At 40.2% G+C, this 12,270-nt stretch overlaps 1 protein-coding gene across 3 annotated transcripts in view; it reads right to left on the reverse strand.

Annotated features, from left to right (window-relative positions):
* The window catches only part of cul2 (cullin 2), a 56,235-nt gene that overhangs the window by 15,824 nt on the left and 28,141 nt on the right, over positions 1–12,270 (reverse strand). For all 3 annotated transcript variants that reach the window (XM_060922484.1, XM_060922483.1, XM_060922485.1), the window contains exons 12-16: positions 9,481–9,540; positions 9,269–9,397; positions 6,636–6,722; positions 6,177–6,329; positions 5,811–5,888 (exon numbers count right to left, since the gene is read on the reverse strand). In XM_060922484.1, the coding sequence (XP_060778467.1) occupies positions 5,811–5,888; positions 6,177–6,329; positions 6,636–6,722; positions 9,269–9,397; positions 9,481–9,540 (507 nt within the window). The remainder of the gene's footprint in view (positions 1–5,810; positions 5,889–6,176; positions 6,330–6,635; positions 6,723–9,268; positions 9,398–9,480; positions 9,541–12,270) is intronic.

The raw sequence follows: 12,270 nt of genomic DNA on the forward strand, positions 1-12,270 counted from the left end.
TATAGCATGACGTCGCTACATTTCACGAGGTGTCTTCACTCACACAACCTCTTAAGAAAATAATTAAATCCCCACAAGCGATTTGAAAACAGATGAAATTTAATGGAATATCAATTTGGGAACTGACGGAAATGAGAAAAGGGAGTCCTGTGATAGATCAGTGACCTGCCCGGGATGTACCCCACCTCTCATCTGAAGTCACCTGGGATTGGCTCCAGCTAAGCAGCGACCCTGATGAATAAGCGCGATTCTTTGTTTGCAATCACGTGACTTTTTGCCTCCTGGTTCACATCTGGTTTCCAAGTGATGGGCAACAATCAAAGATGGCGTTCAAGCCAAGTGGTCATCTTGTGGAAAACATTATACATCTGACTATGTTAAAAGGACTAGAACCAAAAGCAAAATTGAGGTATCAAGAAAATTTATATATATATATATATATATATATATATATATATAAAAAAAAGTGCTGTCAAGCGATTAAAATATTTAATCGCGATTAATGTCGCGACTGTCAGTTAACTTGCGATTAATCGCAATTTAATCGCACATTTTTGTCACATGAAAAACCATTGTAATTCTCTTATCAGCATAAAAAAGTGAATGGGCTTGCGTTGTACCAATGTTTTTTTTTTTTTTTTTATTGCAGAGCATAACACTACGGAGCTGTAGAGGGGACATGGTGAACAAAAAAAAGCGTGGGAACGACTTATAAGGCGTGTGCACGAGATATTAATGCGTGCGCTCGAGTTATAACCCGTGCGCACGCTTTACGTTAAGGCGTGCGCTCGGGTAATTAAAAGTGAGGGGACGAGTTACTACGGCTCCGTATAACACGTCTTGTCACAGCCACTGCAAAGTCGGGCTGGAGCCGCCGATGGGAAAACGAAACCTAAGCCGAGCACTGTGGCTCTTCGTCCCGAGGCGCGGCAGCGCGAGCTGCCCGCGCTGGTTCTTTGGGGGGGAGGAGGGCAGAGGACTCTGGCTGTGCGGGGCGTGACATTACAGTCTAGCTGCTATCGTTTTTCTAAGCAAAGTCTCTGTTCTGTTCCAAGTTCCTAGCAGTTTCAAAAGCTTATGAAAAACCTACATCATGTCACAGAGCGTTAATCTCGCGATAAAAAAATTAATCGCCGTTAAAATTGAGTCAAGGTAACGCGATAATAACGCGACATTTTTGACAGCACTAATATATATTTTATATATATATATATATATATATATATATACACACACATACACACACACATACACACACGATGGATTGGACCCCTACAGCTTAACTAGATAGAACTCGACGCCAACGGCGTCGATGGGGATGCCTCCGCCCGGTAGACTACACGCCTTATTAAGCTGTGATTTGGAGATGGACATTTGACCTCACAGTAATCTTGACCTGGTGAAATTACTTGTATTTGCCTTGGAGATATTGTGTTCACAAGGTTTTCGGACAGACACTTGACCTCACAGTGACCTTGACCTTAGACCTTTTAACCTCAAAATCTAATCAGTTTATCTTTGTCCCCAAATGCACAAATGGTGAAAGTTTGGTGAAACTCCTTTCATTTGCCTTGGAGATATTGTGTTCACAAGGTTTGCGGACAGACATTTGACCTCACAGTTAGAGCCCTGCACTCCCGCGGGAGTGACGCGGGACAAATTTTGAAAGATCACTGCGGGCGCGGGCGGGAGGGGGAGTGCACAATGCGGGAGCGGGCGGGAGAGGTGATAAGCTGCAGTCCCGCTAACTAAAAACATGTTTAAAATAAAATTTATAAATTATTAATTTATGTCTATCATATATAATTTGTGCTGGATATTTTATTTGGCATTAATAAAAACATTTTAAGATGCCTAAATTTGCGGATGTGGTCTAATCTCGCGTACGTTTCCGATTCCTTTCCGCTCTTCCATGTTTGAGATCTCCGATCATGGCAGAAGAGCAGAGCTCCTCTAGTGAAGCTCACAATGGGTATCTCTGTAAAGCCTCAGCTGCGCATGCCGCCTGGCAACGCGCACCCTCGCTACGTGCGCTAGGTGAAGGATCGGTCAGTGGAGAGCTCAGCTAAGCTCAGCATGTTTAATTCCCCAAGCCAATGACAAGAACTTTCGTGAGAAATAACACGAACATCTGCATCATGCGGGATTTGCGGGCGGGAGCGGGACAAAATATGGCAGGCGGGAGCAGGACTGAAAATCATAATTCTTTGCGGGAGCGGGACTGCACAATGCGGGAGCGGGCGGAAGCGGGACTGAAAATTCTGTCCCGCGCAGACCTCTACTCACAGTGACCTTGACCTTAGACCTTTTGATCTCAAAATCTAATCAGTTCATGGTTGGTGAAATTCCTTTCATTAGCCTTTGAGATATCGCGTTCACAAGGTTTCGGGACGGACGCACGGACGGATGGACAGACGGACAACCTGAAAACATAATGCCTCCTGCACCTTACGGTGGCGGAGGCATAAAAAACAAAGACAGATTTTCAAGTGATTTCAACAACTTTCTAAACATACAGCTTCTGGACATCTGGTCGTCCAAACATCAAATGTCGTTCGACACAAAGAATCAAATGAAAGCTTTCAAAAGTCTTGAAGCCTATAACTTTTTCATTTGTGGCTGGGTTCATGACGCAAGAAGACTTCTAAAAGGACAATAATCATCTTATTTTTTGCGAGGGGAAGTAATATAAGCCCAAGTGTCGTATGTGATTCAAGTCGAAGCTGCTGTCGGCATTTTTGCAACGATAAGTTTTGATTTTCGATACATAAAGTATCATGATGTACGTACGTTTAACAAAATGACTGCTGTAAAACACGAGCATGTGGACTCTCTGTTCCTTTTGAACACAATGAAAGCTTTGCGAGCCATTTTTCACGGCATCTTTCGGAGATATTTTTCATTCTTTCACTCTTGCGCACAACTTATTTTGGTATCTTAGTATACCTTTCATCTTTTTCTCGATTTGACTGGTTTGAACATCCAAATACAAAGCAACAATCTGGAATATTTGGAGGCGAGACACAAGAAACTACTGCAAAGCGACTGTAAACAAATATGCCACCTGCCCATCAGCTGGAAATCTGAATACATACCGAGGCGGATCACTACTGGAAGTGACGTCTATTGCAAACAAAGAATAGATAATGGATGGAGGGATGTACGGGGCATGCAAAAGTTTGGGCACCCTTGCTGAAAATGTCTGTGACTGTGAATAGTTAAGTGAGCAGAAGATGAACTGATCACCAGAAGGCATAAAGGTAAAGACGAGACATTTCTTTAATATTTTCCGCAAGATTACATTTTTATTTCCATCATTTACAGGCGTAAAATACCAAAAAATGAAAAGGACCTGAAGCTAAAGTTTGGGCACCCTGTATGGTTAGTATCTAGTAACACCCCCTTTAGCAAGTATCACAGCTTGTGAACACTTTTTGTAGCCAGCTAATAATCTTTCAGTTCTTACCTGGGGGATTTTCACACATTCGCCCTTGCAAAAGGCTTCCAGTTCTACAAGTTTCTTGGGCTGTCTTGCATGCACTGCTCTTTTGAGAGCTATTCACAGATTTTCAATGATGTTTAGGTCAGGGGACTGTGAGGGCCACGGCAAAACCTTCAGCTTGGGCCTCTTGAGGTATTCCATTGTAGATTTTGAGGTGTGTTTTGGATCGCTGTCTTATTGTAGGACCCATCCTCTTTTTAACTTCAACTTTTTTACAGATGGTGTGATGTTTGCTTCCAGAATTTGCTGGTATTTATTCGAATCCATGCTTCCCTCGACCAGTGAAATGTGCCCTGTGCCACTGGCTGCAACACAACCCCAAAGCATGATCGATCCACACCCATGCTTCAGAGTTGGAGAGGTGTTCTTTTCCTGGAGTTTGGCACCCTTTTGTCTCCAAACATATCTTTGCACTTTGTGGCCAAAAAGTTCTATTTTGATTTCATCAGTCCACAGGACTTGTTTCCAAAATGCATCAGGCTTATTTAGATGTTCATTTGCAAACTTCAGACGCTGAATTTTGTGGCTAGGACGCAGGAAAGGTTTTCTTCTGACGACTCTTCCATGAAGGTCATATTTGTTCAGGTGTCGCTGCATAGTAGAACAGTGCACCACCACTCCAGGGTCTGCTAAATCTTTCTGAAGGTCTTTTGCAGCCAAACAGGGGTTTTTATTTGCCTTTCTAGCAATCCAACGAGCAGTTCTTTCAGAAAGTTTTCTTCATCTTCCAGACCTCACCTTGATCTCCACTGTTTCTCTTACCGTAACTGCCATTTCTTAATAACATGACAATCTGAGGAAACAGCTACCTGAAAACACTCTGCTACGTTCTCGTAGCCTTCTCCTGCTTTGTGAGCATCAATTATTTTATTATTCAGAATGCGAGGGAGTTGCTTAGAGGAGCCCATGGCTGTTGATTTTAGGGACAAGTTTGAGGAGTCAGAGAATTTATACAGCTTTGAAATCTGCATCATCTGACCTTTCCTAACGAAGAATTTGAACAAGCCACAGCTCAATAAGCTAATTAAGGTCTGGAACCTTGGTAAAAGTTACCTGAGAACTCAAATGTATTGGGGTGCCCAAACTTTCGCATGGTGCTCCTTTTCTTTTTTCACTCTCCAATTGTACAAAACAAAAATAATACACAAATCCTGCAGAAAACGCTGAAAAGAAATGTCTCGTCTTTACCTTTATGCCTTTTGGTGATCAGTTCATCTTCTGCTCACTTAACTATTCACAGTAACAGACATTTTCAGCAAGGGTGCCCAAACTTTTGCATGCCACTGTACATACTTTGGGGCATAATAACGCTTTTTGCACTTGTGTGATGTTTCTCCCTTAACCATCTGAATAAACACTTCAGCTTGAATACGGTTAAAATTGTACTCTGTTGTTTAATCATTTTCAAACTAGAACTGTGAGTAAACTCACTGTAGAATACGCCCACAACAAAATTTGTCAACTGGAACTGTGTGAACTTAAAAAAATGATACCCCTGCAACACCATGATTCAAATTCCTATTAGTCATTCATCTCAATAATATATGGGGTCTAAATCCGTTTGGTACAATTTCATGGAGTGGAACACCAGCCACATCACCAGATAATGACATACACAAGAAAATAATTATCTTTAAGACCTTGGTTCAGGATAATTTTCCTTCATGCACATCTTCAGGTGGTATACTGCAACAAGACACATGGACAGATGGACGAACAGACAGGGTGGTTCCTATATACCTAGTAGTTTCAAAACTGAATTTCTTTTCGCGGGTTCTGAATGCGCTTCATTGCTCGATTCTTGTTTGTCTTTCGTCCGTTTTTGATTTCCAATTAATCTTTGTCATTTTGTTTTTTGCAATGCTAAAAGCCGGTGCCTTGGAAAGAAAGTCTGTAATTGCCCACTGGCATTGCGGGACCATTCTGCCTGCCAAGGAACCAATCAATCAGAGCGCACGATTTTACCGGAAGTAGCTCGTGCCATATAATAAACCTGCATATTATCAAACCAATTGGACCAACAGGGATGTTTAAGGTCTTTGCTCTGTAAACTCTGTAGCTTTTTCCTATCGAGAGTTATTTCATGAAATGTTGTCTTGGAGAACTTTAAGAAGCTTCTTCACCTTCACCCTGAACGCTACTTGTTGCATGAAATCTTCCCAACATCCTTTATAATGACACCTGGTGCACAAGACTGTTTGTTTTGCAGCATTTCTATTACAATTTGATTCATTTTCATGTAACCTTTACAAGGCCTGCCTTCTTTTTGATGCCAAGATGACCGACTCTCTGGGGCGTGGTATCTCACCATTTGTACGCTCTTCTCGAGTTCCTGAGGGATGGCAAATGTAGAAGAAGGAACCTGTGTGAGAGGCCATGCACCTGCCTGCAACACACACACACACAAATCAATTTAATTTGTATAGCGCTTTTAACATGGTCACGAAGCAGCTTTACAATGCACAGACCCTCCATATTACTTCACACAATCTTCTCACGTTTCCCAAAAACAGTGACACTCATGCCGGTTCAGACATGTTTGGGATAGTGAATGAAATCACTGTTTTTTAACGCTTCAGGAACAGACTTAAAGCACTCGCATATCAGGTCGGGTGTTTACGTTCCTGCATCTCTACCTATGTGGGTGTGTGGTCTCGATCACTCGCTGCCTCACCTGTAACACGTAGATCTGAAAGCTGATGCCCAGATCCACGACGGTCTCCTGGGTTTTAATGAAGTTGTTGAACTTGTTGTTGAGATCAGCACTGACGCTCATGTCTGTGTACATTCGGTGCAGTTTGCTCGTAAACTCATAGCCGCATGCTTGCTGCAAATCAGAGAACAGAGAAGGAGACTGAGTTCGGGGGGGGAAAAAAAAAAAAGAAGAAACAAACAAACAAGGGCATAGTTTGCACACTTTCATCTGATAAAGGCTTTCATTTCTGCAACAGCTTGGGCGTAATGACAAAGCTGCTATGGAGTGAGAGAACAGTGGAGGAGGGGGGTAGTTATCACAGTTGAATCACTTTATAGTGTGGACTTTACTTCAGAGTCACTTGAGTGCAGAATTATAGGTCAAAAAACAAACAAGCAAGCAAAAAAAAAAACCACAAGAGGCATACTTTGGTCTTACCTTTAGTTTGTTAATCATGGCTTCTTCAGAGTCCATGGATAATGAAAGGCCATGTATTAACCTCTTAGCGAGCATTCTGGCATAAAACTAAAAGAAACACAAGCAGTCAGAAACAACAGCAACTGGTTTCTAACAGATTTCTAAAGAAAGTAAGTATTTCTCGGTCCCGATTTTAACGCCTTTGTAGAAAAGTTTGGATTTTCCTCGTGTCCAATCTCTTCTACTGAAGCATGTGTTCAGACTAGGCTTGGAACAATTCATGATTCAATTCGATTCATGATGAGATTTTTTCCCATGATATATTTATAAAAATTTTTTTTACTACATTTATCAACTTAAATATTCCTTTTCTTGACTTCAAAAAAAAGTGCTTCATTTTCTTAATAACCAACAATAATTCTTGATCCATATTTGCAAAGGTTGGAGTAAAATCTATTATTTTATTTTTTCGCGGTCCAGTTTCCATTAAATCCTGCGCTCTGATTGGCTGGCGAGCTGGTCAGTATCCTATGGTATGGACCCCAGTTACGGACCTCTGGCGACTCGCTCATTCACAACAGCAACAAACATAGTAGCATTTTTTGGCAACATTTATCTTTTTTTTTTTTATAAGATTTATTTATAAGATTATCAAAAATCTTATAAATTTTTGCCAGCATTTCTCAGGAGAACAGCATTAATTTTACAGCATGGATAGCGATAATGACTGTTCACAGTGAAAGTGAGTTTTACTACCCTGAGGAAGAAGAAATAAAAGAAAACATTTCAGGAGAAAGCTAAAAACCTCAAACTTGCTAACGCCGAGCAAAAACATGGCTGAATCCTGAATGACTCCTCATCTCATCATCTCTAGCCACTTTATCCTGTTCTACAGGGTCGCAGGCAAGCTGGAGCCTATCCCAGCTGACTACGGGAGAAAGGCGGGGTACACCCTGGACAAGTCGCCAGGTCATCACAGGGCTGACACATAGACACAGACAACCATTCACACTCACATTCACACCTACGGTCAATTTAGAGTCACCAGTTAACCTAACCTGCATGTCTTTGGACTGTGGGGGAAACCGGAGCACCCGGAGGAAACCCACGCGGACACGGGGAGAACATGCAAACTCCGCACAGAAAGGCCCTCGCCGGCCACGGGGCTTGAACCCAGACCTTCTTGCTGTGAGGCGACAGCGCTAACCACTACACCACCGTGCTGCCCCTGAATGACTCCTATTTGTATAAACAGGGGACTACATAGGCGGCAAAATGTAGTTATTTTCCTGCCATGGAAGTGCACTTGTATACCGAGGAGGAAGCAATTTGCATTACAGCCGTGAATGAGGATTCAAAATGGCGGCTCAGCTCGGCTCAGTTTTCCCTTTTGGGCGCTCTCGTTTTCTCTTAGAATTTGGTAAAGAAAAAAATAAATATATTATTTACCAGCTTAAGGTATGGTGAAATACCGTGACCTCGGCCTCGGTCAGTACTTTCAAGACCTCGGTCACGGTATTTCACAACACGAACCTCCCAGCTGGTAAATAACATATATATGGCACGAACTACTTAAGGCAAAATTGTGCAATCTGATTGGTTCCTTGGTGGGCAGAATTTTCCTTTAATGCCCGTGGGTGATTACAGACTTTTTTTCCCCAAAGCGTTGGCTTTCAATGTTGCCAAAAAAAAAAATTGGAAATCAAAATGGAATCAAAAACTGCGAAAACACAAAAGACAAATGAGAGTCACTGAATTATTCAAGAAATGAGCAACGAAGAGCATTCAGAAACCGCGAACAGAAATTCAGTTTTGAAACCGCGAACCGTTTATTTTGCATATGTGACTCAACTACGTTACAAATATGACGACGTGACTGAAAGAAAGTGGCATCACGCCTCATTATAACGACTGTCTATTTTAATCTTAGAAATAAAAAAAAACGCCATATAATAAACTCTTTATTAACCTCGCTTACTCTGTGTCGGTTGCCTACGTCTCGGTCCGTACTGTCAAGACGACGGTTTGAAGACCTCGTGCCTTTTTTTAAAAATAAACTTTTATGAATATTTGTACTCCCTCAATTTTCTACTCTTTTCTTTAGCTTTCAGCAGTCTATATAAACAGAGCTCCGATTTCCTGGTGAACCTGTGTCCGGTCAAATCACACAGTTTTGTGTGTGTGTTTGTTTTCATGGCATTAGAGCTGTGTTACTTCCGCCTAGAGTCAAGTCACGTGTAGTCCCACTGTTGTGTTATTGTTCCCTCTGCTGTCTAAACAATACAGTTACAGCTAGGAAAAACTAACCCTGTGTCCGAAATCATTCACTACTCATTATACAGTGGACTATATAGTGAGTTTGCCATTTTGTAGTGCTGTCCGAATGTACAGTGAGAATTATTACACCCTATATAGTGTCGGCAAAATACTATTATACACTTTTACAGAATGAATCTGACAGTTGGATTATGTACATAAAATAAATTCATCCAGAGAGCATCCATGGATTTGTTTTAACAATTAAAGAGCTTTGAGTATCCCTGATTAACACCACCACTAGGACAGACAACAATTCCCAAACACCCGAGAATATTTAACACTTAAAGACTTGCGTCTTTATGTGCTGAGAACTCCGACTTTCCTGCTGAGATTACCTTTTGAAAGACGTCTTTGTCATCAATGTACTTGAAGACAGTGATGAAGCTGGTAAGTTTATCCTCCACCTCGTTCTCGGTCATCCCCTTTGCTGATTTCTTCAGCAGATTGTCACAGTACTTAGCAAGCTGTAATGTACAGCACAAGAACCAGATCGTCATACACGACACTGTTCTCAGACAAAAGGTATGAAAATGAAACACACACTCACCAGTTCAGGTGCTTTACAAATGGATTTGGGTTCTCTGTAGTTTACGACTGATGTCAAAGCCTGGAAAAGTTAGAAATAATCAATCAGTTTATCATTTGAATATGGTTATGAAGCACACCCTTTAGTGCAAGTTATTTTCATTGCATCTCGAGATATCCTAACGTTAAAGGTTCTTTAAAAAAAAAAATCATACAACTTCAAATGAGTACTCGAAGTGAGGATTAGCTTTACATGAAGAACTGATACCCTCCCACCTGCAAATTCGCCATTCGTTTGAATGCATGCCAGCCTGACATACTATTAAGTCACCCGATTTTTGACCATTTTTTGTGTTTCAACTTTATTTGGTCAAGTTTGAAGAGGTTTTCAATCCTAACATTAAGCTATCTTACAGCCCTTGAATAGTTTAGTTGGAGCCTCATTTCATCCTTGAAGAATTATTGCCAACCAAGTTGACCACAAATGGGTACTGACAGGATGACAAGGGCATATTTAATAAACTTACTTGTCTGTCAAAAATGTCCTCTCCGCTAATGTGGTCCTGATTATAGCAAAAAAGCAGTTCTTAGACAAGTAGCTCATGATTCTGAAAGCCCAGGTCCGTATAAGTACTGGCACATAAGGTTATACACTTAGCTTCTTAAAATGAGCGACAATGGTTACCGACAAAAAACATGATGTGTGTGTCTGTCAAAAATTGTCCTCTCTGGAAGAAGAATTATGCTTTCACCATGAGCCAGGTCACAACACAGTGCTGTCTGTATTCTAGCTACAAATTCCTGCCACCAACAGCACTCAGCAGAAAATAAACTTTTCAATATGTATGTATTGATTGATTACAAACAAACAAAAAACTTAATTTATTTTAACGTTAGTGACACAAGCTTGTATACCCTGACTGCGAAACACCCCAAACATCACTGAAGACCACATCTGGAGTTATGATAGGCTAAAAAGTTATTTCAAGATCTTCACTGGCGTCACTGCTGGACACATGCGTTCACTAAATTCTAAGACGATGTAAAGTAAAGGAAATTAAAAGACAGACAAATCTAATACTTGAATGATTTATGCCTAATGTGCTTCATGTTTGCTACTGATGTCAGTTAAATTAATATTTTAATAACAAGATTGTTGTCTTCATCGTCGTCAACAACTTTCTAAATACAACTTGACTAAATCCTAGTTTCTGATGCCACCTACTGGTTTAAAATCATGATCTGTATCAACTGTGTGAAAAAGAAAAGAAAAATACTGAGACCCAGTCAAACCCTTTTTATTCTATCCACATTCACTGGATATGAGCAATCGTGTGCTCTGATTGGCTACTCTACTACTAGGCTATCAGCTTACATACTGTGAGTAGAGAAAAACAAAATGGCGGCGCGTGTTGCTGAACCAACTGATGGCGAAATAAAAACTACTTGAAAACAACCCCCCCCAAAAAAAAGGAATAAAAAGTATTTGATGGTAAGAACATATCTTTTTTTTTCCCCAAAGAATTATCATCGCATTTTTCGCAAATTGCTCCTGTCATTTCGCTGGTTTGTTTACATTCCAAGCGGAAATTATTTTGTCGGACGTTTTGCATAAAGTTTTTATTTATCGAATTTGCAAAAAAATAAAAAATGTTCAGTTTCTCAAAATCCAGTGAATGTGGATAGAATAAAACAGTTAAGGGTTGTTTTACAATCAGGGTACGCAAGCTAAAAATCACATTTAACACTTATTATCTTCAATATCAAAAGGCTTGACTAAATAAACTTGGTTGTTTATTGTAGCCCTGTGGTAGCTCTATTTACCATGCAAAAAAAAATTTGGTGATAACGTTATTTTTGGTGAATGTATGGCAATATATGTCATATTTAGCAAAATTACTCGTGTCATTTAGAAAAAGTGCTTTTTTGACCACAGGTAGCTCCAAAAGGGATGCACTTACATCATTCTTTATACCATAAAACACATATTTGGTTCCGTATCATTGGAAACATAGTTAAGTTTTAATGTTGAACGCCAGTAAGTTTTCAGACTATTTTGATCAAATTAGTATGTAATTGTGTCAAAAAAAATATCCTCTCCGAGACAGCTAATTTTTCAATATAAAATAACATATCTAAAATGATTATTTTCATCCTAAAATGTGGTCAAGATATTGGGACATAAATATTAGACAACAACTAACACAAAGCTTACAGCCTTATATTTAAAAGCACTATGGAAGTAGTGGATTCTGAATTGTCAAAAAAAAAAAAGTCCTCGCCGAGAATCACTTCATTTGTTTCTCCCGTCTTATAGCAGATTACACAAAACTACCATACACACATGTCAAAAAATTACCTGAAATCTGTTCTTTAACTTGTCCTTCACTTAAAAACTGCTACAAGAACCAGTTTGAATCAATTTGAATTTTGGACCCCTGTGACACAAACTTTGTACCCTGATTGTGAAACAACCCTTATTCCACTCAATCTCGTCATACATGGCTTAGAGCCAGCTCATGTACGACTCGATTTCGTAGAAAACTGTTAAATATCTATACCGGAACACTTCCACAGAATGAAATGGAGATTATGTTGAAAAACGATGCGCTGTTGTGACATGTATTTGCAATAAATAATGCATCAAAAAAAAAAAAAAAAGAGGTGGGGGGGTCTTGACTCAGTCGTGTACATTTATTATGTTCAATTTCATGGACACGAATTCATAATAAGCACAATCCTGAACATGCTACTCTACAAGCAAATGCTGTTTAAGGCCCTGACTAAGATGCATGCAATCTTTCCTCAATAC

The sequence above is a fragment of the Neoarius graeffei genome, chromosome 5 (assembly GCF_027579695.1).
Source record: "Neoarius graeffei isolate fNeoGra1 chromosome 5, fNeoGra1.pri, whole genome shotgun sequence".
NCBI classification, from domain to species: Eukaryota; Metazoa; Chordata; class Actinopteri; order Siluriformes; family Ariidae; genus Neoarius; species Neoarius graeffei.